Consider the following 24672-nt stretch of genomic DNA (forward strand, 5'->3'; position numbering starts at 1 on the left):
CTGTAAAAAAAATGATTTAAATCAAGTCTTACTGACTAGTGATTTAAATCAATTTGATTTAAATCAAATCCACCCGGGGGCTTCCTTAAAAAAATAAAAAAAAGGAATACAGCTGAGTTGAATGTATCACCATCCTGGCTGCCGCCGACCAACGTCTGCTTTCGAACTTTCTTGAGGACGTCCAGGAGAGTAGCGGCGACGTAAGCTATTTCGGAACCAAACCGGAAGCTCTGTAGAAGTGAGGCAAGCAAACAGAGAAGGGACTGGAAAAGATGCTCAGGAAACTGGGCTGCTGTTCTCCTATCTGGTTTTGGACTTCCAAGCTCCTTACTACTAGAGGTAGTCACAGCGTATTTTTCCGTCTATAAGATGCCACCATGTATAAGACGCCCCCTACTTTGGGGGACTCAGATTTAAGAAAATGGACGGAGATGGCCCCACGTATAGGTAAAGGTAAAGGGACCCCTGACCATTAGGTCCAGTTGTGACCGGCTCTGGGGTTGCGGCACTCATCTCGCTTTACTGGCCGAGGGAGCCGGCATACAGTCATGTGGCCAGCATGACTAAGCCGCTTCTGGCGAACCAGAGCAGCGCACGGAAACACCGTTTACCTTCCCGCCAGAGTGGCACCTATTTATCTACTTGCACTCTGATGTGCTTTCGAACTGCTAGGTTGGCAGGAGCTGGGACCGAGCAACGGGAGCTCAGCCCGTCGCAGGGATTCGAACCGCCGACCTTCTGATCGGCAAGCCCTAGGCTCTGTGGTTTAACCCACAGTGCCACCCACGTCCCTGTCCCCGCGTATAAAACGCCCCCAGATTCACATTTGTCACCCTGCCCAGTTTTGCCTCTGGAACTGACTGCCACTGGAATGTGGGTTGCCCCAATGGGAATGCGGAATGAAGCACCCGGGCCCAAGCAAAGGTTTGTGGAGGCTCACCTTTGTGAGGTAGAACATGTGGGTGTGAGACACTTCGGCCAGCGCACTGACCGCGCCGCGGAAGGAGTAGATCTGCTGGTGAGGGTCTCCTACCAAGATGGCCCCACATGACTGGGAGAGGGCAATGTCCATGATAGCTGCAGGGAGAGGAATGGAGTATTCAGAAAGAGAAGGGAAACTTCTCAACCGTACACTGAAAAACATACATTTATGCAGGTGGTGAATTTTTCACAGGGGAGAGAGGTACAGACGGGCAGAGGCGCCTTCAATGATCTGAAGGCAGCCCTGTTTAGGGAAGTTTTTAATGATCAATGTTTTAATGTATTTTTACTCTTTTGTTGTATTTTTTTATTGATTGATTGATTGTTGTATTAATGTATTTTTACTCTTTTGTTGTATTTTTACTCCAGAGCTGCCCAGGAACATCCTCAATACCACACCTAAAAACTCATTGCTTCCACAAGTCTATCTTTCTAAATGTCAACCACTATTAATATCTGAAACATAAAAAGGTAAAGGGGACAGACTCTGGGGTTGCGGCGCTCATCTCGCTTTATTGGCCAAGGGAGCCGGCGTACAGCTTCCGGGTCATGTGGCCAGCATGACTAAGCCGCTTCTGGCGAACCAGAGCAGCGCACGGAAAGGCCGTTTACCTTCCCGCCAGAGCGGTACCTATTTATCTACTTGCACTTTGACGTGCTTTTGAACTGCTAGGTTGGCAGGAGCAGGGACCGAGCAACGGGAGCTCACCCCGTCGCAGGGATTAGAACCGCCAACCTTCTGATCAGCAAGTCCTAGGCTCTGTGGTTTAACCCACAGCGCCATCCGCGTCCCTTCTGAAACATAGCAGAGGTTATATTTTCTGAGAATCCTCCGGAAAAACAGTCTCTCAAAGGACCTGTTGATGGCATTTTACCATTGTACTGTGGAGAGTGTATTAACATGGTCTGTGTGTGTGGTTTGGGAGCTGCGCACTTGGGGAAAAACAATGCTGTCCAGGGTTGTAAAGACTGCGGAGAGAATAACTGGGTGCACTCTTCCCACCTTGGATCAAATCTATGCTTCCAGGTGCCATAAGTAAGCTGCAGAGATAGTGCAGGATAGTGCGCACCCCGGAAATGATCTCTTTCAGCTTCTGCCTTCTGCAAGAAGGTACAGGGTTATCAAGACTAGGACTAGCCGCCTGAGAAACAGTTTCTATTCAAATGTGATTTTGGTTTTAAACGCAGTGTAAGGTAGTCTCTATGGGAGTATATTGTATTTAATTATGGGGTATCAGAGTTTTTAGGAGGCTAACCAGGTTGGGATAGTTGGGATAGCAGGCTTGTTGGTTTCTGAATGTCTGATGTAGATTTTCAATTTCGTTGTTCTGTATGGGACAATGACAATAAAGATTATCGTATCGTATGATTAAATTGAAATATGCACCCTGGGTCTCCGATGCTTATTGTTTAATGTTTAAGATTTGTTTGTGTTAAATATGTATTCAGTAGCTGACCTCCTTTGTAATGTTTTGTTTTGAAATCTTTGCAATAATATTTTAGTTTTCTGTTAATTAAGCTGTTTTCACTGTATAGTCTACATTTGGCTTTCTTCAGGTTGTTTTATTGATTTTTGACGTTTTAATATTCTGTAAACCGGTCTGATATTTTTTTTAAAAAAAAATATAAAGCGGTATAGAAATGAAAATAATAATAAATAGTCTGGAAGCAAAGTCTTTTGCTGCAAAACGACAGATCCCTCCTGCCCTTTTAGCCAAGGGTTCGCCGTGACAAATCTGCCTACGTCGATTTTAAAGGAAGAGAACACCTTCACCCTGTTTATGAGAGCTGGGCTTGGAAAAAGTAAAACTCTTTTCAGTGCAACCCAAAAAATTACTCACCGGGGGTGCAGTCTTGGGCCTCATCGACGAAGATTGCATCGTAGTGGGAAAGAGAAGGCTTTTGGAGCTGCCAGAGTTTCAAGTACCCTAGAAAGCAGGACACAACATTTGTCAAAAAATAATAATTTGGAGTGCAATATAACGCCATCCATGGGTTGTTTTTTTTAAAGCCTATAGGTGTCTACATCTATAGCTGCAAAACCATGACTCATCAACACCACTTTGGGATTTCTACAAGCACCCAAAAGCTGAGGTCCAGCTCTGAGGGCCTTCTGGCGGTTCCCTCGCTGCGAGAAGCCAAGTTACAGGGAACCAGGCAGAGGGCCTTTTTGGTAGTGGCACCCTCCCTGTGGAACGCCCTCCTGTCAGAAGTCAAAGAGAAAAACAACTGACTTTTTGAAGACATCTGAAGGCAGTCCTGTTCAGGGAAGTTTTTAATATTTGATGTTTTATCGTGTTTTTAATATTCTGTTGGGAGCCGCCCAGAGTGGCTGGGGAAACCCAGCCAGATGGGTGGGGTATAAATATTATTATTATTATTATTATTATTATTATTATTATTATTAGGCAGAAATCAAGGCAGGGAGCATGACCTTTCTCCCCAACCTCTGATCACCCACTTACCATCATGAGTCATCTTATATGCCATCTCCCTGACGGGCCCCAGCCTTTTCATATTTTCCCATATTTGCTTTGCTTCGTTGACGATGATCTACAAGGCACAAGAAGGCAAAAAAAATTGCCTGGGTTGATCAGGCTAAGAAGACGGAACAGAGGAAGCTGCCTTAAAAACTGAGTAAGACACACTGCTCCATGCAGCTCAGTACTGCGTGCTCTGGCTGGCAGCAGATCTCCAGAATTTCAGGCTGGGATCTTTTTTAGACCTACTTGAAGATGCTGGAGGTTAAATTTGCTCCCCACAGCCCACCCCTGCGAGGGGAGACGAGAGACGCTGGACCATCCCTAGAAGACACTTGACCTACCCACCCCAGACTTGTAAATGGCCTTGGTCCAGTAGACCTGAAGGAGCATCTCCACTCCCATCGTCCACTTGAGGTCCAGAACCGAGGGCCTTCTGACGGTTCACTCCCTGCAAGAAGTGAGGTTACAGGGAACCAGGCAAAGGGCCTTCTCGGTGGTGGCGCCCGCCTTGTGGAACGCCCTCCCATCAGATGTCAAGGAAATAAACAAGTACAGTGGTACCTCTGGTTACGTACTTAATTCGTTCTGGAGGTCCGTTCTTAACCTGAAACTGTTCTTAACCTGAAGCACCACTTTAGCTAATGGGGCCTCCCGCTGCCACCGTGCCGCCGCTGCACGATTTCTGTTCTCATCCTGAAGCAAACTTCTTAACCCGAGGTACTATTTCTGGGTTAGCGGAGTCTGTAACCTGAAGCGTATGTAACCCGAGGTACCACTGTATCTGACTTTTAGAAGATATCTGAAAGCAGCCCTGTTTACGGAGGTTTTTAATCTTTGAAGTTTTATTCTGTTTTTAGTGTTCTATTGGGAGCTACCCAGAGCGGCTGGGGAAACCCAGCCAGATGGAGGGGGCTACAAATAATAAAATTATTATTATTATCCTGAAGATTTTCTAGCATGCTACAAAGTGAGAGTGTAGCACAAGGGCAGCCCCAAGAGCTCAAAGAACTTCGGACACATTATCTAGTTGCAATTCTGGGGAAACCCAGCCAGATGGGCGGGGCAGAAGTAATAAATTATATATAAATTATATATGGTAACAGCTGGTCCTGACACTAGACTTCTGGGTGTGGTGGGAAGGTTAAAGTGGGGGGATTGTTGGTTTGATGTGAATGATCTGAAGACTAAGGAGCGGTGTTTAGGTTTTGTTTATTAGTGGGTCAGAATAAATTGCTTTATTATTTGAGTATTGTTAATGTTGTTTGTTATTATTTACACAGCTGGAATACAGTGGTACCTTGGTTGTCGAACGGCTTGGCTACCGAACAAATTGGCCCCCGAATACCGCAAACCCAGAAGTGTTCCGGTTTGAGAATGTTTCTCGGAAGCCGAACGTCCGACGTGGCTTTTGCAGCTTCCAATTGAGTGCAGGAAGCTCCTGTGGCCAATTGGAAGCCGTGCCTTGCTTTTCGAACGGTTACGGGAGTCAAACGGACTCCCAGAATAGGTTAAGTTTGACAACCAAGGTACCACTGTATTCTTTTCATTTTCCCCCCATAAATGTTATGTTACATGAAATATTGTATTTTATTGTAGTTTAGTAGGTTATTGTATTTTAGTGTTCTGTTGGAAGCCGCCCAGAGTGGCTGGGGAAACCTAGCCAGATGGGTGGGATATAAATAATAAATCATTATCATTATTATTATTATTATTATTATTATTAGGGACGCGGGTGGCGCTGTGGGTTAAACCACAGAGCCTAGGACTTGCCAATCAGAAGGTTGGCAGTTCGAATCCCCGCAACAGAGTGAGCTCCTGTTGTTCAGTCCCTGCTCCTGCCCACCTAGCAGTTCGAAAGCACGTCAAAGTGCAAGTAGATCAATAGGTACCGCTCCGGCAGGAAGGTAAATGGCGTTTCCGTGTGCTGCTCTGGTTCGCCAGAAGCAGCTTAGTCATGCTGGCCACATGACCCGGAAGCTGTATGCCGGCTCCCTCGGCCAATAAAGCGAAATGAGCGCCGCAACCCCAGAGTCGGTCACGACTGGACCTAATGGTCAGGGGTCCCTTTACCATTATTATTATTAATTATTATTATTATTATTACTATTATTATATTGTATTACTCCCCTTCCCGCCCCCCATAAATTTATCCAATTCTCCTTCATGAATTTGTCCAATTCTCTTTTAAAGTCATCGAAACTGGTGGCTGTCCCTGCCTGTTTCACAAGGGACTTCTCTATTTGTTACTATGCCTTACCTTTTTTCATATTTAGCTTTGTAAACTTACAAAACCCAATCAGTCATTAAGAAAAGGGGGAGAAAAACCATTGGCTTGGTCAGTACCAGGAGAGGCAGTCTGCAAGGAATCCTGGCCCCAAGTTGTTTAGTTTTAAATATCAGCCACAGAACCTAGAACCTTGCTCTGTAGCAAAGAGGCATCTTTCAACGCCGGGATAACATGTGCAAAGCTGGGTGTCCCGCAAAGCCCCTTTGCGGCTGCATTTTGCTGCAGCTTCTATAAACCAGATGCGATGGTGGCCCCACGCATTGCGCATTACAGCAGTCAAACCATGAGACCACCAGGGCATGGAGCAATTTTCGAGTTTCAGCTTCGACTGTTGCACATCTCCTCGTTTTGAATTTTGCGAGAACCGCCTGGAGGACGCTCGCTAACGAGGGGCCAAAGAATGCCGAAATCGGGGAAAGGCGTTTGCGGTGTAGCCTTATTGGAGTTCACCAATTGGGTCTGCGTTGCTCCCGGACAGGAGGAAGGAAGTCAAATGACACCGAGGGTTGGTTCAGAGAAAGAGTTCTTTATTTCTGCTCTCCAGAACAGCAGAAAGGCACTTGCGGGGTCAGTCCACAGCAAGTCCAAAGAAATGAGAGATTACATGCAGTATATATATCCTCCAGGCACCCTCTCCCCCCTTCCCCAGGAATCCAGCCACGTCAGCTTGTACACACAGGTTGACATCACAGATGTTCCTGCTCCAGCACTCTTAACCATAAAAGGGTATTCCTTCCTGTACTTCTGACCATAAAAGGATCTTCCTGTTCCTACTCTTATCTTGGAGCAAGAGTTCACCATCTCCAAGAACACCCTCTGGTGCTGTTCCCAGACTAGGTCTGCGCGTCTTTTGTGGTCAGGATATAAAATAAGGCACAGACGTGTCTTCCCTGTTCTACTGGTACAGTCAAGGCCATACTTGCCGTCACAAACTGATAAAGGAGAGGGCTCTGAGCACTTGTTTATACAGCTGGGTTTCGGCTCAAGAGCTCAAGTTAAAGCATTTTAGCTAAGGAAAAATAGGGGTTTTGGTGCAGTTTCAAACTGCCTGCAGAGTCAGTTTTGGGGTTTGGGAAACCCATTCTTTCAGCAGCAGCGAGTTTCGCACGTGAGGAGGCAACAGCAGCCCCTAGGGCTTTCCGATGCTTTAGACACCGGCAAGCCCCCTGCCCGCCCGTAACGCCTTCCTGCCCGGAGCAATAAAGGAGCCGAGCTTCTCCTGATAACGAATACTCACTCGCTTTTCCGCTTCCTGGACAAGAACGAGCTGCCCCTGGTTGTTCTTGCACCAGAGGGGTGTGTGTTCCATACAGATGGATTCGTCGGCGGAGGCAAAGAACGCCGAGAGGGTCTCAATGACGGTCTTGGCTCTGATGTACAACGACTGGCCCTCGCGGTTGCGGAGGACGAAGCTGACACAATAGGAGCTCAGCGAGCCAGCGTTGAGCTTCTTCTTGTAGCTGCATCAGGTTGTAAGCGGGACAACGGGTGGGAGAGAGAGAGAAAGAAGAGACTTTACATCCATGAAGTCCAAAGGCGCCTCGTTCAAGGGGATGCCCTCCATGTTAGGATTATGATGCTCCATTCCACCTTAAAACAGATGTGTCACATGTCTGTTTACTTCCAGCACAGCCTGCTGGGAACTTCCATTGTGTATACCTTTTGCTTATGCTGTTTGCATGGACACGAAGGGAAGCAGATATGTTTTTCCTCTGTCCTGATGCTGAGTAAAATGTTGTAAATACGCTTTACACAGCCTCTGTCCGCCACTTCTGCTGCAAAGAGTTCTTATCTGAAGAAGCGTCTCCACCCCCATTGTTCTGCCCGGACACTGAGGTCCAGCTCCGAGGACCTTCTGGCAGTTCCCTCACTGCAAGAAGCCAAGTTACAGGGAACCAGGCAGAGGGCCTTCTCGATAGTGACACCCGCCCTGTGGAACGCCCTCCCAGCAGATGTGAAAGAGAACAACAACTACCAGACTTTTAGAAGACAGAAGACATCTGAAGGCAGCCCTCTTTAGGAAAGCTTTTAATTTTTGATGTATTACGGTATTTTAATACTTTGTTGGAAGCCGCCCAGAGTGGCTGGGGAAGCCCAGCCAGATGGGCAGGGTATAAATAATAAATTAGTAGTAGTAGTAGTAGTAGTAGTAGTAGTAGTAGTAGCAGTAGTATCTCTGCTGGCTTGCTGGCTCAGTCTCTAAAGGTCTCTGAGGCTTGAGTCAGTTTTTGATGCTGTTCCAATAACCGGAGTTCGCCTGGCTGCCGTCCGGTGGGCTGGAGCCAGCTGGGGGCCTGCCAATTGCCCCCATCTCCCCAGACGCATCCCAACGCTCCTCCCCCAGCTGGAGGAGCAAGCTGCCACCTCGTCGTGCCAAGGACGATACAGCTCACTCCTCGGTTTCAACATCGCGATGCATCGCAGAGATTGCGCTGTCCGGCTGGCGGTACATGGTGATGTTGAAAACCTGACATTCACCCAGCCCTAATCCCCTGGTGCCCCCGACCCAACTCTACAAAAAGCATCATTCACAATAGTGGTTTGCACAACTCGCCTAGGAAAGCAACAGTGGAACCTCAGTTTTCGAACGCAATCCGTTCTGGAAGACTGCTCGACTTTCGAAATGTTCTGGAAACCGAGGATCAATCGGCGGTCGGCAAAATCCGTTAGAAAAAAATGGAAAAACACACAGCAGAAGCCGTTCAACTTCCGAGGCACGTTCGAAAACAGAATCAATTACTTCCGGGTTTTCAGCGCCCGGGTTCCGTTCGTCAGCGGAGATGTTCGAGAACCGAGGTTCCAACAGTCACATTCAAAAGAGTAGCAATTAAAAATCCAAGTAAGATTATGTAATGGGTTTAGGGGTTGCTCGTGCGTAAGTTGGCGCCACTCCTGGCTAGGTTGCCTGGCTGAACCCTTTCTGTCTGGACAGCCTCCAGCATCGTGACTGTCTCAGTCGCTGGCAGAATCCGTCAGTGGGCGTTTCTTGAACCTTTTCCAGCATAAAAGCTGTTTGACGCCCAGTCTCCTCCTACTCTCCCTGCGCGGAAGTCTTCTGCGCAGGGAGGGTGTGGGCAGCGGAGTACCCGTACTCTCTCCGCTGGTCTCCGGCGAGGAGTCCTGGAGCCTCCTCTCCGATTCCCCCATCTGCCCCCCTTCTCCACTGGTGTTACGCTGATTTCCTTCTCCAGCAGATGGGCTGCCTCTCTCCCTACTGGGACCCACTCCAGCATCACTCTGGAGCCTTCCCTCCGCCTCTAGCTCCGATGGCAGTTCCCTGACAGATTATTTAGCTGAATTAATTGCTGCATCGCAGGGAGTGCGGCAAGATGCCGCTGGGGTCCCTTCTAATGCTGGAATTCTAGGATTCTAGGATCGTACGGGATTGGAAGGGGTTTAGGTGAATGGCTGATGTCAGGGGGCTGCCATCGGAACAGGCAAGGGAAGCTGAGGGGCAGTTAGGTTACAGGGAACCTCCTAACATGTTGCAAAGCAGTTCCTCTTCCTGCGGTGGGGAAAGCCCCACCTCCAGTGGGGAAGAGGGAAAGGGGTAAGGGGATGCTGCTGGGAGCCCCAGCACCACTCCTGGTCAAGCCAGCCAGGAGGGAAGAACGCCTCTTCCTTCGCCCACCCTGCGCAGAGGGGTAAAATGCAAAGAAGGAAGGAAAAGGCTGGGGGTGACTAAGCTATTCTGTTGGGGGAGGACCCGGAAACTGTTAGATTTCTGTGTGTTGCCACTGTGCTCTTGGAGTCACAAGACTCTGTTTTGCATTCCAGAGATTCAGGCTATTGGAAGTCTCGCGGAGAACAGGAGACGGATGTGATGTTACTGGTTTCCTATTCCTTTGTTTTTCAGTTGCTCCCTGCTCTCACAGAGAGAGCATGTATATTTCTTTTCTGTCTGCGTAGTTAGGAATAAAACTCTTTGCAATGTAGCTCATACTTTCTCGCCCTGCCCTGCGTGCTGGATACTCTGCGTAATTAGGGAATGGGCCTGAAGCCTCATCAAAGGCTCAGGTCGTTAATCACGTCGGAGGACTCGACCGGAGGAATCGCTCGGTCGAACACAAGTCCGACAGAAACAACCACTCCCGGATTCTGCTAGCGATTGAGGCAGACATGAACTTGTGGTAAAGGTAAAGGGACCCTTGACCGTTAGGTCCATTCATGGCCGACTCTGGGGTTGGGGTGCTCATCTCGCTTTATTGGCCGAGGGAGCCGGCGTACAGCTTCCGGGTCATGTGGCCAGCATGACTAAGCCGCTTCTGGCAAACCAGAGTAGCGCACGGAAACGCCGTTTACCTTCCCGCCGGAGTGGTACCTATTTATCTACTTGCATTTTGACGTGCTTTCGAACTGCTAGGTTGGCAGGAGCAGGGACCGGGCAACGGGAGCTCACCCCGTCACGGGGATTCGAACCGCTGACCTTCTGATCGGCAAGGCCTAGGCTCAGTGGTTTAACCCACAGCGCCACCCACGTCCCTGCACTGTAAATAGTTTTGCACTGAAATAAAAACCTGTAAGAGACAGGTCGGAGCCCTCACTGGTTACTCACGAGCAACCACCATCGCCATCTGACAGCTGTAAAGCTTACTAGCCAGTATGGCTGTGTGCGGATCCAGAATTGGCCTCCACAGTCATTTACGGACTCATTGTTAAAATCGTGTTTACGGAAGAGAATCTTACTCGGCTACGAGTGATCGCCAAAGAAGAAGAAGAAGTTCTGTCCTCCACTGTCAGAGGCAGCAACGCTTCTGAAGACCAGTCGCTAGGAACCACAGGAGGAGAGAGGGTTGCTCCTGTGCTCAGATAATAATAATAATAATAATAATAATAATAATAATAATAATAATAATAATTATTACCCATCTGGCTGGGTTTTCCCAGTCACTCTGGGCAGCTTCCAACAGAACACTAAAATACAATAACTTATTGAATGTTAAAAGCTTCCCTAAACAGGGCTGCCTTCAGATGTCTTCTAAAAGTCTGGTAGTTGTTTTTCTCTTTGACATCTAGTGGGAGGGCGTTCCACAGGGTGGGTGCCACCACTGAGAAGGCCCTCTGCTTGCTGCTTCCCCACATGCATTTGGTCGGCAAATGCAAGGCCAGGATCCTGGCCACTGATAGGCCATTGAGGGCGCTTCTTGTGTTCCTGTATTTAACCAGGGCACATGCACGAGAAGGCTGCCACTTACTGCTTCCCGACTTCTGCGAAGGCCAAGGAGTGGACCGTCTTGCACGTCACGTTTGGGGGGAACCTCTGCGCCGCCTGATCCGCAATGGTCCTGTTGAACGCCAGGTACAGGAATCTGAGCTTGGACCATTTCTCAGCGTACCTGATCAGGGTGGAAGTCTTCCCTGTCCCTGAGGAAACGGAAACGGAAACTCTTTCCACAGTTCCAAAACTGTAGTGTAGATTGTGGCTGGAGCAGCTACAACCCTCCAAAAGCTGCTGGACGGCTGACCACGTGGACTGGGGTTGATGGGAGCGGGAAGTCCAACAAGACTTATTTAGATAAAGAGCTATGTTCTGGTTAGTTACAGTGACGGAAATTGAAGCAATAACTGGCTGTACTCTGTCAATTCAGATGTATTATTATCATCCTTTTCATTACGTATTTATTTATACCCTGACTTTTTCCCTGACAGGGACTCAAAGTGTTCTATACGTTATAAAATACAGAATAAATATACAGTGGTACCTCAGGTTAAGTACTTAATCCGTTCCGGAGGTCCGTACTTAACCTGAAACTGTTCTTAACCTGAAGCACCACTTTAGCTAATGGGGCCTCCTGCTGCTGCCGCGCCGCCAGAGCACGATTTCTGTTCTCATCCTGAAGCAAAGTTCTTAACCCAAGGTAAAATTTCTGGGTTAGTGGAGTCTGTAACCTGAAGCGTATGTAACCTGAAGCGTACGTAACCTGAGGTACCACTGTATATTCTATAACATATATAAACATTACTCTTCAGCCAGGCCTTTGGCTTATTAATATTCTACAGCCTTTTAAATGTGTCTGTGGGAAGTGGGGCAGTTGGTTTGCGGTTTTCGTCTGAATTATTTACTTGTGCTTTTATCTTGTATTTTTATTCTGTGAACTGCCCTGAGATCATGTTATGAAGGGCAGCATAATAATAATAAAATGATGATGATGATATATGAATTTGCTCTACATATACTAAGTAAGTTTATTCGTGGCCTGAATAAACCAAGGAATTGTCACCAGAAAATGGCACAACCATCACCAGAGGGTAGGGAGAGTTCAAAAGGCGCCATGCGCCATCAAGTGGCCATTTTAAGGCCTGTACGCTTAAGGCCACAAAGTAGTATAAACACCGGCAACTGGGAAACACTGGCCTGCGAGCGCTCCAGTTGGAGAACAGCCTTTGCCAAAGGTGTCATGGGCTTTGAAGACACTCGAACTCAGGACGCAAGGGAGAAACGTGCTAAGAGGAAGCTACGTTTGGCAAACCCTCACCGTGATCAGCTCCCGCCCGGAAACTTATGTCCTCACTGTGGAAGGACGTGTGGATCCAGAATTGGCCTCCACAGTCACTTACGGACTCAATGTTAAGACCGTACCCATGGAAGACAATCTTACTCGGCTACGAGGGATCGCCAAAGAAGAAGATTCTGTGTCGACTTAAGACACCTTACCTGCAAAAGCGATGATTTTCATAACCTCCCTTGGTGCAATTGCGTGATTTAAGATATTCTGCTGTTCACAAGTGAGTCGTGTATCAGGGTTGCTGAAGAAAAGGACCAAAACCAACATGGATTAATGAAACGGACGCGGGTGGCGCTGTGGGTAAAAACCTCAGCGCCTAGGGCTTGCCGATCAAAAGGTCAGCGGTTCGAATCCCCGCGGAGGGGTGCGCTCCCCTTGTTCGGTCCCAGCACCTGCCAACCTAGCAGTTCAAAAGCACCCCCGGGTGCAAGTAGATAAATAGGGACCGCTTACTAGCGGGAAGGTAAACGCCGTTTCCGTGTGCGGCTCTGGCTCGCCAGAGCAGCGATGTCACGCTGGCCACGTGACCCAGAAGTGTCTCCGGACAGCGCTGGCCCCCGGCCTCTTGAGTGAGATGGGCGCACAACCCTAGAGTCTGTCAAGACTGGCCCGTATGGGCAGGGGTACCTTTAGAACACGGCACGTGTTCACGGCATGGAACACAAACCTAGACAGCATCTTAAAAAGCAGAGACATCACCTTGCCAACAAAGGACCATATACTAAGCTATGGTTTTCCCAGTAGTGATGTATGGAAGTGAGAGCTGGACCATAAAGAAGGCTGATCGCCGAAGAATTGATGCTTTTGAATTCTGGTGCTGGAGGAGACTCTTGAGAGTCCCATGGACTGCAAGAAGAACAAACCTATCCATTCTGAAGGAAATCAGCCCTGAGTGCTCACTGGAAGGACAGATCCTGAAGCTGAGGCTCCAAGACTTTGGCCACCTCATGAGAAGAGAAGACTCCCTGGAAAAGACCCTGATGTTGGGGAAGATGGAGGGCACAAGGAGAAGGGGACGAAAGAGGACGAGATGGTGGGACAGTGTTCTCGAAGCTATGAACATGAGTTTGACCAAACTGCGGGAGGCAGTGGAAGACAGGAGTGCCTGGCACGCTCTGGTCCAGGGGGTCACGAAGAGTCGGAAACGATTAAACGACAACAACAGAACATGGCAATCAAATGAGCCCCCGTTCTCCGAATCTGTGGCAGCCCCAACCTGTCCCGCGAGGGAGAAAGCTGATACAGGAAATTTTCCTCCCTCTCTCATTACACCAGAACTCATCCAATGAACCTGAAACGTTGGAAGATTCAGGAGGGCTTGCAAGGCAAGCTGGCAACGGCCGCTGTTCATTTCAGCTTTTGACGTGAAAACAGGAAGTACCTGAACTGAGGGCCTCTTTCGTATCCGGAGCTGCCCCATTCCGGCTCGACGAATGTGGTGCCATTGTTAGAATTCTCCAGGAGATAGAGGCAGTAGAAAATGCTGTAGTGAAACCTGCAAGGAGGCAGAGAGAAGGAGTGTATGAATCGAAAGAGGTCCCTAACAGCATAAGAGAGGATGGAAAAAACAAACCTAGGTAACAATATACAGATGTCAGCATAGGGAAAAACATGGAAAGGGGATTTGAGATTCACAGCATGTTATACATTAAAATAAAATGATGCGAAAATGATGTATCGCTGGTATTTAACCCCGAGTAAATTAGCAAAATGGGACGCGGGTGGCGCTGTGGGTAAAACCACAGTGCCTAGGACTTGCCGATCGTATGGTCAGCGGTTCGAATCCCTGTGGCGGGGTGAGCTCCCGTCTTTCGGTCCCAGCTCCTGCCCACCTAGCAGTTCGAAAGCACCCTTAAAGTGCAAGTAGATAAATAGGTACCGCTTTATAGCGGGAAGGTAAATGGCGTTCCATGTGCTGCACTGGTGCTGGCTCGCCAGAGCAGCGATGTCACACTGGCCACGTGACCCGGAAGTGTCTCCGGACGGCGCCGGCTCCTGGCCTCTAGAATGGGATGAGCGCACAACCCTAGAGTCTGTCAAGACTGGCCCGTATGGGCAGGGGTACCTTTACCTTTACCTTTTTAAACTAGCAAAAATGTATAGGACTAGTTCAAATATCTGCTGGAAATGTAAAGAAAAAGAAGGCACCTTTTGCCACGTGTGGTGGAACTGTAAAGTAATAAAAGAATTCTGGGAAATGATTAATAATAATAATAATAATAATAATAATAATAATAATAATATATTTTATTTATACCCCACCCATCTGGCTGGGTTTCCCCAGCCACTCTGGGCGGCTCCCAATCAAGTGTTAAAAACAGTACAGCATTAAATATTAAAAACTTCCCTGAACAGGGCTGCCTTAAGATGTCTTGTAAAGATAAGATAGCTGCTTAGTTCCTTCACATCTGATGGGAGGGTGTTCCACAGGGCGGGTGCCACTACCGAGAAGGCCCTCTGTCTGGTTCCCTGTAACCTCACTTCTCGCAATGAGGGAACCTCCAGAAGGCCCTCGGTGCTGGATCTCAGTGTCCGGGCTGAACGATGGGGGTGGACACACTCCTTCAGGTATACAGGACCGAGGCTGTTCTCTCAGGACTGGTGTTATGTGGTCCTGGCGGCCACTCCCAGTCACCAGTTTAGCTGCCGCATTCTGGTTTAATTGCAGTTTCCAGGCCACCTTCAAAGGTAGCCCCATGTAGCGTGCATTGCAGTAGTCCGTGCGGGAGAATGAATTGAATTTTTAAAAAAATAATATGTACCATATTTTTCGCTCTGTAAGACGCACCCGGCCATAAGACGCACCTAGTTTTGGAGGAGAACAAGAAAAAAAATGTTCTCTCTCTCTCTGCTCAGCGCATCTCCAGCAAAGCGGGAGGAGAAATGGAAGGGGCTCCGTTTCTCTTCCCGCTTCGCTGAAGGTGCGCTGAGAAGAGAGGGAAAGCCGCGCAGCGGCTTTCCAGCGAAGCGAAGCCAGGAGAGAAAGAGGGATTGGTGCGCCCCAATCCATCTTGCTCTCCTGGCTTCAGCGAAAGCTGCGCAGCCTGCGTTCGCTCCATAAGATGCACACACATTTTCCCTTACTATTTAGTAGGGGGAAAGTGCGTCTTATAGAGCGAAAAATACGGTATATATTGCATACCACTGCTTCATTTTTTAAAAATCAAAGGGGTTCACTGCACAGAACACACAAAACCATACAATAAAAGCATTTTAAAGAGTTAAAGACAGGTATCAAATTAACCACTGCGGAAGGTTATATCCTTAACTGCCTCTGCACAGGCCTGGCGGAATGGAAAAAAATTCAGCTGCCGTTTAAAAGTTGGCACCGAAGGAGTCAGGGCAAACGTGCGTCTGCGTTCAAGGATGTAACTTGGGTTTCGCTGCCGCTGGGACCCTTGACTGCCCTGCCCCCCTTTTAAGCCCCTCCCTTGGCAGACGTACCTGTTGGTGATGTGAATCTTTTTATCCCGCATGGCAAACAGCACAGTGGCCATGCAGTACAGAACTTCCATGACGTCCACTAGCGAGAGGCTGGAGCTGGGTCTCCTAACAGAAGCCACCAGCTCCTGGACGTCAGAGACACCTCCAGAGATCAGCACGATGGTAGCAAATATGGCCCAAATGTACGGAGGCTGGAAAGGATATTTAAAAAACAATAATAATTAGGTTCATCACAAAGGTTAGGTTTTATGTTTTTAGATCTGTTGGAAGCCGTCAAGAGTGGCTGGGGCAACCTGGTTAGATGGGCAGGGTACAAATAATTTATTGTTATTATTATTATTAGGCTTTAGAAATGCAATTTACCAGGCCTAGTTCCAACATGGAACCAGAGAACCATCTGTCAAAGGATAACAGAACTTACTGTGCTTTTCAGTGTACAAGACTAGGTTTTTTTAATTTAAAAATTAGGTTCAAAATTGTGGGTCGTCTTATACACGGATACAATCTCTCCCCATTTTCTCATTTTGGAGTCCACAAAAATAGGGGGCGTCTTATAAATGGGGGCATGTTATACAGGGGAAAATATGGTGGCTCATTGACACAATGCGTTTTGAGCACTTGAAGAGCATGAAACAACCCAGGCACCCACCAGATGTTTTAGATCACAATTCCCATCAGTCCCAGTCAGCGTGGATGATGGGATTCGTAGTCCGAAATGTCTGGTGGGCAGCAGATTGGAGAAGGTTGTGTTACGGAAACACTGATCTTGCACTTAGAAGAGGGTGGCTTCCAACAAAGATTAAAAATACATTAAAATGTCACACATTAAAAACTTCCCTGAACAGGGCTGCCTTCAGATGTCTTCTAAAGGCCAGGTAGTTTTTTATCTCTTTCACATCTGATGGGAGGGCGTTCCACAGGGCAGGCACCACCACCAAGAAGGCCCTCTGCCTGGTTCACTGTAGCTTTGCTTCTCGCAGGGAGGGAACCGCCAGAAGGCCCTCGGTGTTGGACTTCAGTGTCCGGGCAGAACGATGGGGGTGGAGACGCTCCTTCAGCTATACTGGGCCGAGGCAGTTTAGGGCTTTAAACAACTTAATTTCTTAATTTTAGGTTAAAAAAAACCAGGGGTCTGCTTATACATGGAAAAATATGATAATTCAGAAAGGCTGATGAACCTAGTACAGCAACACCCGCTTTCCAACACAATAATTGCTTACACCAATGGCTTTCCCCCCTTCGCGTCCTCTAGGGAACCCCCTGATTCGTGAACCACTGATTTAGACCTTCCTGTCACCTTTCCCCAGTAGTGATGTATGGAAGTGAGAGCTGGACCATAAAGAAGGCTGATCGCCGAAGAATGGATGCTTTGGAATTATAGTGCTGGAGGAGATTCTTGAGAGTCCCATGGACTGCAAGAAGATCCAACCTCTCCATTCTGAAGGAAATCAGCCCGGAGTGCTCACTGGAAGGACAGATCCTGAAGCTGAGGCTCCAAGACTTTGGCCACCTCATGAGAAGAGAAGACTCCCTGGAAAAGACCCTGATGCTGGGAAAGATGGAGGGCACAAGGAGAAGGGGATGACAGAGGACGAGATGGTTGGACAGTGTTCTCGAAGCTACCAGCATGAGTCTGACCGAACTGCGGGAGGCAGTGGAAGACCGGAGTGCCTGGTGTGTTCTGGTCCAGGGGGTCACGAAGAGTCGGGCATGAGTAAACGACTAAACAACAGTCACCTTGCATGCTCAGTGCGCCACAAGCCACCCTTTTAATTGAGGTTCCAATGACCTCAAAGCCCCCTTAGTGACAGCCACAAATTACCGTATTTTTCGCTCTATAGGACACACCAGACCACAAGACGCACCAAGTTTTTGGACGAGGAAAACAAGAAAAAAAATATTCTGAATCTCAGAAGCCAGAACAGCAAGAGGGATCGCTGCGCAGTGATCCCTCTTGCTGTTCTGGCTTCTGGGATGGCTGCGCAGCCTGCACTCGCTCCATAAGACGCACACACATTTCCCCTTACTTTTTTTGGAGGGAAAACGTGAGTCTTAGAGAGCAAAAAATACGGTAAATACACACACAAATTGGGAAGGGGACTGAGAGCAAGGGAACGGTCAACTCTCCTACGGTACAATGCAATGCACGTTTACTCGGATGTAAGCACCACCGGGCTCAACGGCCACATACTGCCAGGTCCAGTGGGATCGCAGCCTTATTGCAGGAGAATATGCAGAGTGCGGAGAGAATAAGCATGCCACGCTTACTCCCGCGTTGGGGCTCGACAGCTCAGGCAGCCAGCTGGCAAGGCAGGCTTCGGCCTTGGGAAACAGAGAGTGGTTTGTCAAGCACTGGCGAATCGCTCTGGGGTCCCAGCAGCGATGGCTCTTCGCAGAAGCAACACATCTGTGTGGAACCAAAGCAAAAAAAAGAAATAATTATGGTGTTAGTGGACCCCTCATACACCAGATCAGGACTGTCTGCGCAGGAAATGACAGACCGTGGTACCTTGGTTCTCAAACGCTTTAGTTTCCAAACGCCGAAAACCCAAAAGAAAGTGTTCCGGTTTTCTAACTGTTTTTCGGAAGCTGAACATCCATTGTGGCTGTTGGCTTTCGTTTCCGGGGCGCCTGCACCAATCAGAAGTTGCACCTTGGTTTTCAAACATTTCGGGAGTCGAATGGACTTCCGGAACAGATTAAGTTTGGCACTTTCGCTTTTGCTGTTTATTTTGCGTTTTTGTTTTTGAGGCTTTTTCGGTTAATTTGTTTTTGTGACTGTGTGGAAACCAGTTCGGCTACTGACTGACTGTGTGACTGCGGAAATGGATAAAAGCCCCTCATCCAAATAATGCCTATCATCAGTGCAGGTAAGAATATATATATATATATATATATATATATATATATATATTTGGTCATCTACAGTGGTACCTCGGGATGTGAAGGGATCAGTTTTAAAAAAATAATCAGATTTTTAAAATTTAAATCAGATTTTTAAAATAAAATTCTTTTGGAGGAAAAATCTTTCCAAATATAGTTTTCTATTTAAGTTACATTATAGTCCAAAGGCTATTCATCAGGAAATAAGGATTTGAGTTTTTCATGTGTGCCAAAAAAAGTTTAACCACATTAGTTAACAAACATGGATACATTTGCGAGAATGTTACTGCTTTAGTTAAATAAATTGTTATTAAGGAAACGGCTATTTTTCTCCTTCCAATAAAGTACAGCAGAAAAGTTGTCCAAATAGAAACAGTGAACTTATTAAACCTCACCATAATTTTGTAATTATGTGTCTATGTATTTCTGATAGTATAACCAAATCAGTAATTTTTTTGATATAACTGTAAAAACAACTCTGAAAATTTATTATTCCAAAAATGGAACCTTCATCTGCTTGTAATTGTTGAGATTATACCAGCAGGAATGAGTCTTTCCGTAAAATAATAACGATGATAATGATGATTTAAATCCGAGTCTTACTGACTAGTGATTTAAATCGATTTAAGGTAAAGGTAAAGGTACCCCTGCCCGTACGGGCCAGTCTTGACAGACTCTAGGGTTGTGCGTTCATCTCACTCTATAGGCCGGGGGCCAGCGCTGTCCGAAGACACTTCCGGGTCACGTGGCCAGCGTGACGAAGCTGCATCTGGCGAGCCAGCGCAGCACACGGAAACGCCGTTTACCTTCCCGCTGGTAAGCGGTCCCTATTTATCTACTTGCACCCGGGGGTGCTTTCGAACTGCTAGGTTGGCAGGCGCTGGGACCGAATGACGGGAGCGCACCCCGCCGCGGGGATTCGAACCGCCGACCATGCGATCGGCAAGTCCTAGGCGCTGAGGTTTTACCCACAGCGCCACCCGCGTCCCCCAAATCGAAATCAAATCGATTTGATTTATATCAAATCCAACCTGGAAGCCTCACTCACCGTAAAAACCCCAGCGGAAAGTGGCTTTGCTTTGGGGTCAGGTCATAACGTTGCAGGATGGCCTTCACAATCAGCTGGGCCTGGGCCTCGGACTTTAGGTACTTGTAGTACAGTTTTTTCCAAGGAACAAACTGCAGAAAACCAAAGCAATACATCAGCTCCTTTCTGGAAACCGAACAAAGTTTAATTTATGCATTCTTCCCTCCCAGAGGAGCAAAACAAGCAGTGTTAGGAACTCAGATATAGTGACCTCCCATCGGATATCAAGGCTATAAGCAACTATCTGACTTTTAAAAGACATCTGAAGGCAGCCCCGTCTAGGGAAGTTTTTAATGTTTAATGCTGTATTGTCTTTTTAATATTCAGTTGGGAGCCGCCCAGAGTGGCTGGGGAAACCCAGCCAGATGGGCAGGGTATAAATAGTGGATTTATTATTATTTATTATTCTTTATATAAGCTAATCGTGAAATGGCACCTTAAACCTAGGTTACCGCAACAGACGGTTTAGGTGCCCTTTTCTCCTCAGTGAAATTTCTTCTTCATTTCATTTCTGTACCGCTTTCGATTTCAAAGGAAAAAAGATCTCAAAGCGGTTTACAACACATTAAAACATCCCGTAAAACAATCCAGAATAAAACGAACGCAGGGGAAATATTTCACATCCTATTCTAAATGACATTTTGCTTTCCTGCTTAATTGATGGAGCTGCCCCATAGCAGAAGTTCTCTAGGAAGCCAGTGGGGTTTCCTAGTTAAGAGTGTCCTACTAGGACCTCGAAGATCTGGGTTCAAATCCCCACTCAGCCAGGAATATCTCTTAACCCATGGATAGGCAAACTAAGGCCTGGGGGCCGGATCCGGCCCAATTGCCTTCTCAATCTGACCTGCAGATGGTCTGAGAATCAGTGTGTTTTTACATGAGTAGAATGTGTGCTTTTATTTAAAACGCATCTCTGGGTTATTTGTGGGGCATAGGAATTTGTTATTTATTATTTTTTTCAAAATATAGTCCGGCCCCCCCACAAGGTCTGAGGGACAGTGGACCGGGCCCCTGTTGAAAAAGTTTGCTGACCCCTGAATTAACTTACCTCACAAAGTCGTTGTGGGGATTAACAGGGGGGGAGGGGAGTGAAGCATGTATTATTCTTATTATTTATCGAATTAATATACAGTGGACGCTCCGGTTGCGAACGTAATCCGTGCGGAATGCATGTTCGCAACCTGTAGCGGTGTGTCTGCGCACACACAGATTGCGATTCGGCACTTCTGTGCATGTGCAAAGCGCAATTTAGCACTTCTGCGACTGCCGAAACCTGGAAGTAACCCGTTCCGGGTTTCGGCATGTCCGTAACCTGAAAAAACGCAACCTGAAGTGTCTGTAACCAGAGGTATGACTGTACTGCCCTATATCCAGAGGTCTCAGAGCCGTTCACGGAACAAAAATCAAAATATAAAACCACAAAATATATAATCAAAATAAAAACAACCACCCAATAACTCTCCCTGCTTCCCACCAAAAAAACCCCCACATTTTAAAAGGGCATAGGATGTGAGATCAACCAAAGGCCTGGTTAAAAGGGAACATTTTCGCCTGGCGCCTAAAGGTATATAATGAAGGCGGCATGCGAACTTCTCCCCATGTACTCCTTGGGAGGAAAACGGTGGGATATGCCGTATTTTTCGCTGTATAGGACGCACCAGAGGATAGGACACACCTTGTTTTGGGGGGGAGGAAACAAGGGGGGGGGATTATGAATCCCAGAAGCCAGAACAGCAAGAGGCTTCTGGGATAGCCTATTGCTGTTCTGGCTTCTGGGATAGCCGCTGGGATAGCTGGTCTAGCTTTGCGCGAAGCCTCCACAGGGCATGGGGAGCCTTCATTCCCGTGCCTTGCGGAGGCTTCGTGGGGCTATCCAAAAGCCAGAATATTATTATTTTTTAAATAATATTTATTAAAGTTTCAGACAAAATTACAATAATACAAGAAAAGCAAAAAAAGAAAAAAGAAAATACAAAAAAAAAGAAAAAATAGAATAACAATTAAAAACAAATCAGTCTTTCCATATCTTATCTTTCATTCACTTGTTTCCCTGACTTCCTCACACCTCCCTTTTTTGCATTCCAGTTCAGTTAGTTAATTCAGCAAATCCTTTCCCTCTTTGTTCTTATCTTAATCCTTTATCTTAGTATAGTATTACTTCAAGTTCACATCTATTAACAATCCATTTTTACATAAACCTTAATAACATTGCTGCTAAAACCACTTAACTTCATTCCAACATCATTCTAACATTCATTAATTTTGCAGTATTTCTGTAGATAGTCTTTAAATTTCTTCCAATCTTCTTCCACCGACTCTTCTCCCTGGTCTCGGATTCTGCCAGTCATCTCCGCCAGTTCCATATAGTCCATCACCTTCATCTGCCGTTCTTCCAGTGTGGGTAGATCTTGTGTCTTCCATATCCAAAAGCCAGAATAGCCACAGGGAGCGCTGCGCAGCGCTCCCTCTAGCTGTTCTAGCTTCGTGCAAAGCCTACGCAGGGCATGGGGAGCCTTCATCCCCATGCCCTGTGGAGGCTTCTGGGACAGCCCGCAAAGCCTCCGGAGGGCAGCGGGATGAAGGCACCCCGCTGCCCTGCGGAGGCTTTGCGCAGCTAACCCCAATGCCTTTGGAGCGCAGCGTGAGGTCCCGCTGCGCTCCAAAGGCTTCAGGGATAGCCACCGGAAGCCTTTGGAGCGCAGCGGGACCACGCGCTGCGCTCCAAAGGCTTTGTGTTCCTTTTGCTGAAGCCAGGAGAGTCTTGCTGCTGCGCTCCAAAGGCTTCAGCGAAAGCAACGCGTAGCCTCCGGAGGGAGCGTTCCCTCTGCGCTTTGGAGGCTTCGCGTTGCTTTCGCTGAAGCCAAGGAGCCTTCATTTGCTCCATAGGATGCACACACATTTCCCTTTAATTTTGGGAGGGGGAAAAGTGCATCCTATAGAGCAAAAAATACGGTACATTAAAGCAATAAATATGCCTTAAGAAAGCTGGAGGGGCCAGTCGGGCGGAGATGTCAGTCGCTAAACCTGGCACCCAGAGATCTCCACGTGGCCACAATGGGGCCCATGCCAGTCGCAAAACACGCCTGGCTAATTTCTAACGCAACCGAGGAGGAAGCATCGCTCACCTGTGGGTCAGAGATGATCCGATGCCAGCGATGAGACACCAAGGTGAGGCTCTGGAAGAGATGGGCCGCGGGCACGAGGGCAAAGATCTCGCGGAGAACCTCGTCGGGCAGCTGCTCTATGTTTCCCCGGGGAACCTCCCAACACGGGGTCCCCAAGAGCCCAAAACACGCATCTGGCAGAGGATCAATCTCTAAGTCGTTGGCATCTGGCTTAAGGCTTGCGTCAGCCCAGGGCTGCTCAGATCGCTGCCCCAGTGATGGTTTTTCAGCCTGGTCCCACTGGTCACTGCCTGCCCCAAGGTTGTTGGGGCTCTCAGGGAAATGTGGCCGTTTCCTAGAAGCCATCAGGGCTGGGTTCCCGCCGTCCCCGACAACAGAGCAGGAGTCCTCCGGGTCTAAGAAGTCATCGTGAGCGAAAAAGGATTCCAGGAACTCTACCTCCCGTTTGCACTCAATGTCTTTTGCCACGACAGCTGCACATCTAGGCGGTTGGGGTTTGCTTCTGAAGTAGTCGGTGATGCTGCTTTGGTGGCCCACTCCTCTGACGGAGACTGGAAAGGAAAGAAATCGCAGGATCTGTTTACAGACTTCCAGCACCCTTCCCCACAACATCTGGTACCCTCCAGATGTTCTGGACCACACTGGTCCTGGCCAGTAGGGCTATTTTGAATGACAACACCCATTTAAGGTGTACAATGGTACCTTGGTTCTCAAAATTAATCCGTTTTGGAAGTCCGTTCCAAAACCAAAGCGTTCCAAAACCAAGGCATGCTTTCCATAGAAAGTACAGTGGTAGCTCGGGTTACATTCGCTTCAGGTTACATACGCTTCAGGTTACAGACTCTGCTAACCCAGAAATAGTGCTTCAGGTTAAGAACTTTGCTTCAGGATGAGAACAGAAATCGTGCTCCGGCGCCGCGGCAGCAGCAGGAGGCCCCATTAGCTAAAGTGGTGCTTCAGGTTAAGAACAGTTTCAGGTTAAGTACGGACCTCCGGAACGAATTAAGTACTTAACCCGAGGTACCACTGTAAAGAGTTAGAATACGCGACTGGATTCGATAAGGGATACCAGCTGTTGAGAAGGAGGGAAGTCGCAAGCTCGGCAGAGCAAAAAGGTTTATATGTGGATTAATGTATTGTTTAAAGAAATGTATAAAGAAAACAATAAAAATTTATTGGGGGGGGAGACCCCATTAGCTAAAGTGGTGCTTCAGGTTAAGAACAGTTTCAGGTTAAGTACAGTCCTCTGGAAAGAATTAAGTACTTAACCCGAGGTACCAAAGTAATGCAAAATGGATTGATCCGTTCCAATATTTTAAAAAGAACCCCTAAAACAGCAATTTAACATGAATTTTACTATTTAACGATGGGGTCAGCAAACTTTTTCAGCAAGGGGCCGGTTCACTGACCTTGTGGAGGGCCTGACTATATTTTGACCCCCAAAAATGAACAAATTCCTATGCCCCACAAATAACCCAGAGATGCTCTTTCAATAAAAGCGCATTCTACTCATGTAAAGGGGACGCGGGTGGCCCTGTGGTTTAAACCACACAACCTAGGACTTGCCGTTCAGAAAGTCGGTGGTTCGAATCCCCACGATGGGGTGAGCTCCCGTTGCTCAGTCCCTGCTCCTGCCAACCTAGCAGTTCGAAAGCACGTCAAAGTGCAAGTAGATAAATAGGTACCACTCCGGCGGGAAGGTAAATGGCTTTTCCGTGTGCTGCTCTGGTTTGCCAGAAGTGGCTTAGTCATGCTGGCCACATGACCCGGAAGCTGTACGCCGGCTCCCTCAGCCAATAAAGCGAGATGAGCGCTGCAACCCCAGAGTCGTACATGAATGGAACTAAAGGTCAGGGGTCCCTTTACATTTACTCAT

At 47.7% G+C, this 24672-nt stretch overlaps 1 protein-coding gene across 1 annotated transcript in view; it reads right to left on the reverse strand.

The window, feature by feature from the left end:
- Positions 1-24672, reverse strand: part of FBH1 (F-box DNA helicase 1) — a 43794-nt gene that overhangs the window by 16958 nt on the left and 2164 nt on the right. The window contains 12 exon segments of the mRNA XM_028745948.2: positions 131-230; positions 941-1077; positions 2823-2909; positions 3447-3534; positions 6989-7211; positions 10947-11115; positions 12407-12498; positions 13639-13752; positions 15702-15892; positions 17970-18108; positions 19633-19763; positions 22797-23347. Of these exon segments, the coding sequence (XP_028601781.2) occupies positions 131-230; positions 941-1077; positions 2823-2909; positions 3447-3534; positions 6989-7211; positions 10947-11115; positions 12407-12498; positions 13639-13752; positions 15702-15892; positions 17970-18108; positions 19633-19763; positions 22797-23347 (2022 nt within the window).

This window comes from Podarcis muralis, chromosome 10, assembly GCF_964188315.1.
Source record: "Podarcis muralis chromosome 10, rPodMur119.hap1.1, whole genome shotgun sequence".
In the NCBI taxonomy this organism is placed as follows: domain Eukaryota; kingdom Metazoa; phylum Chordata; class Lepidosauria; order Squamata; family Lacertidae; genus Podarcis; species Podarcis muralis.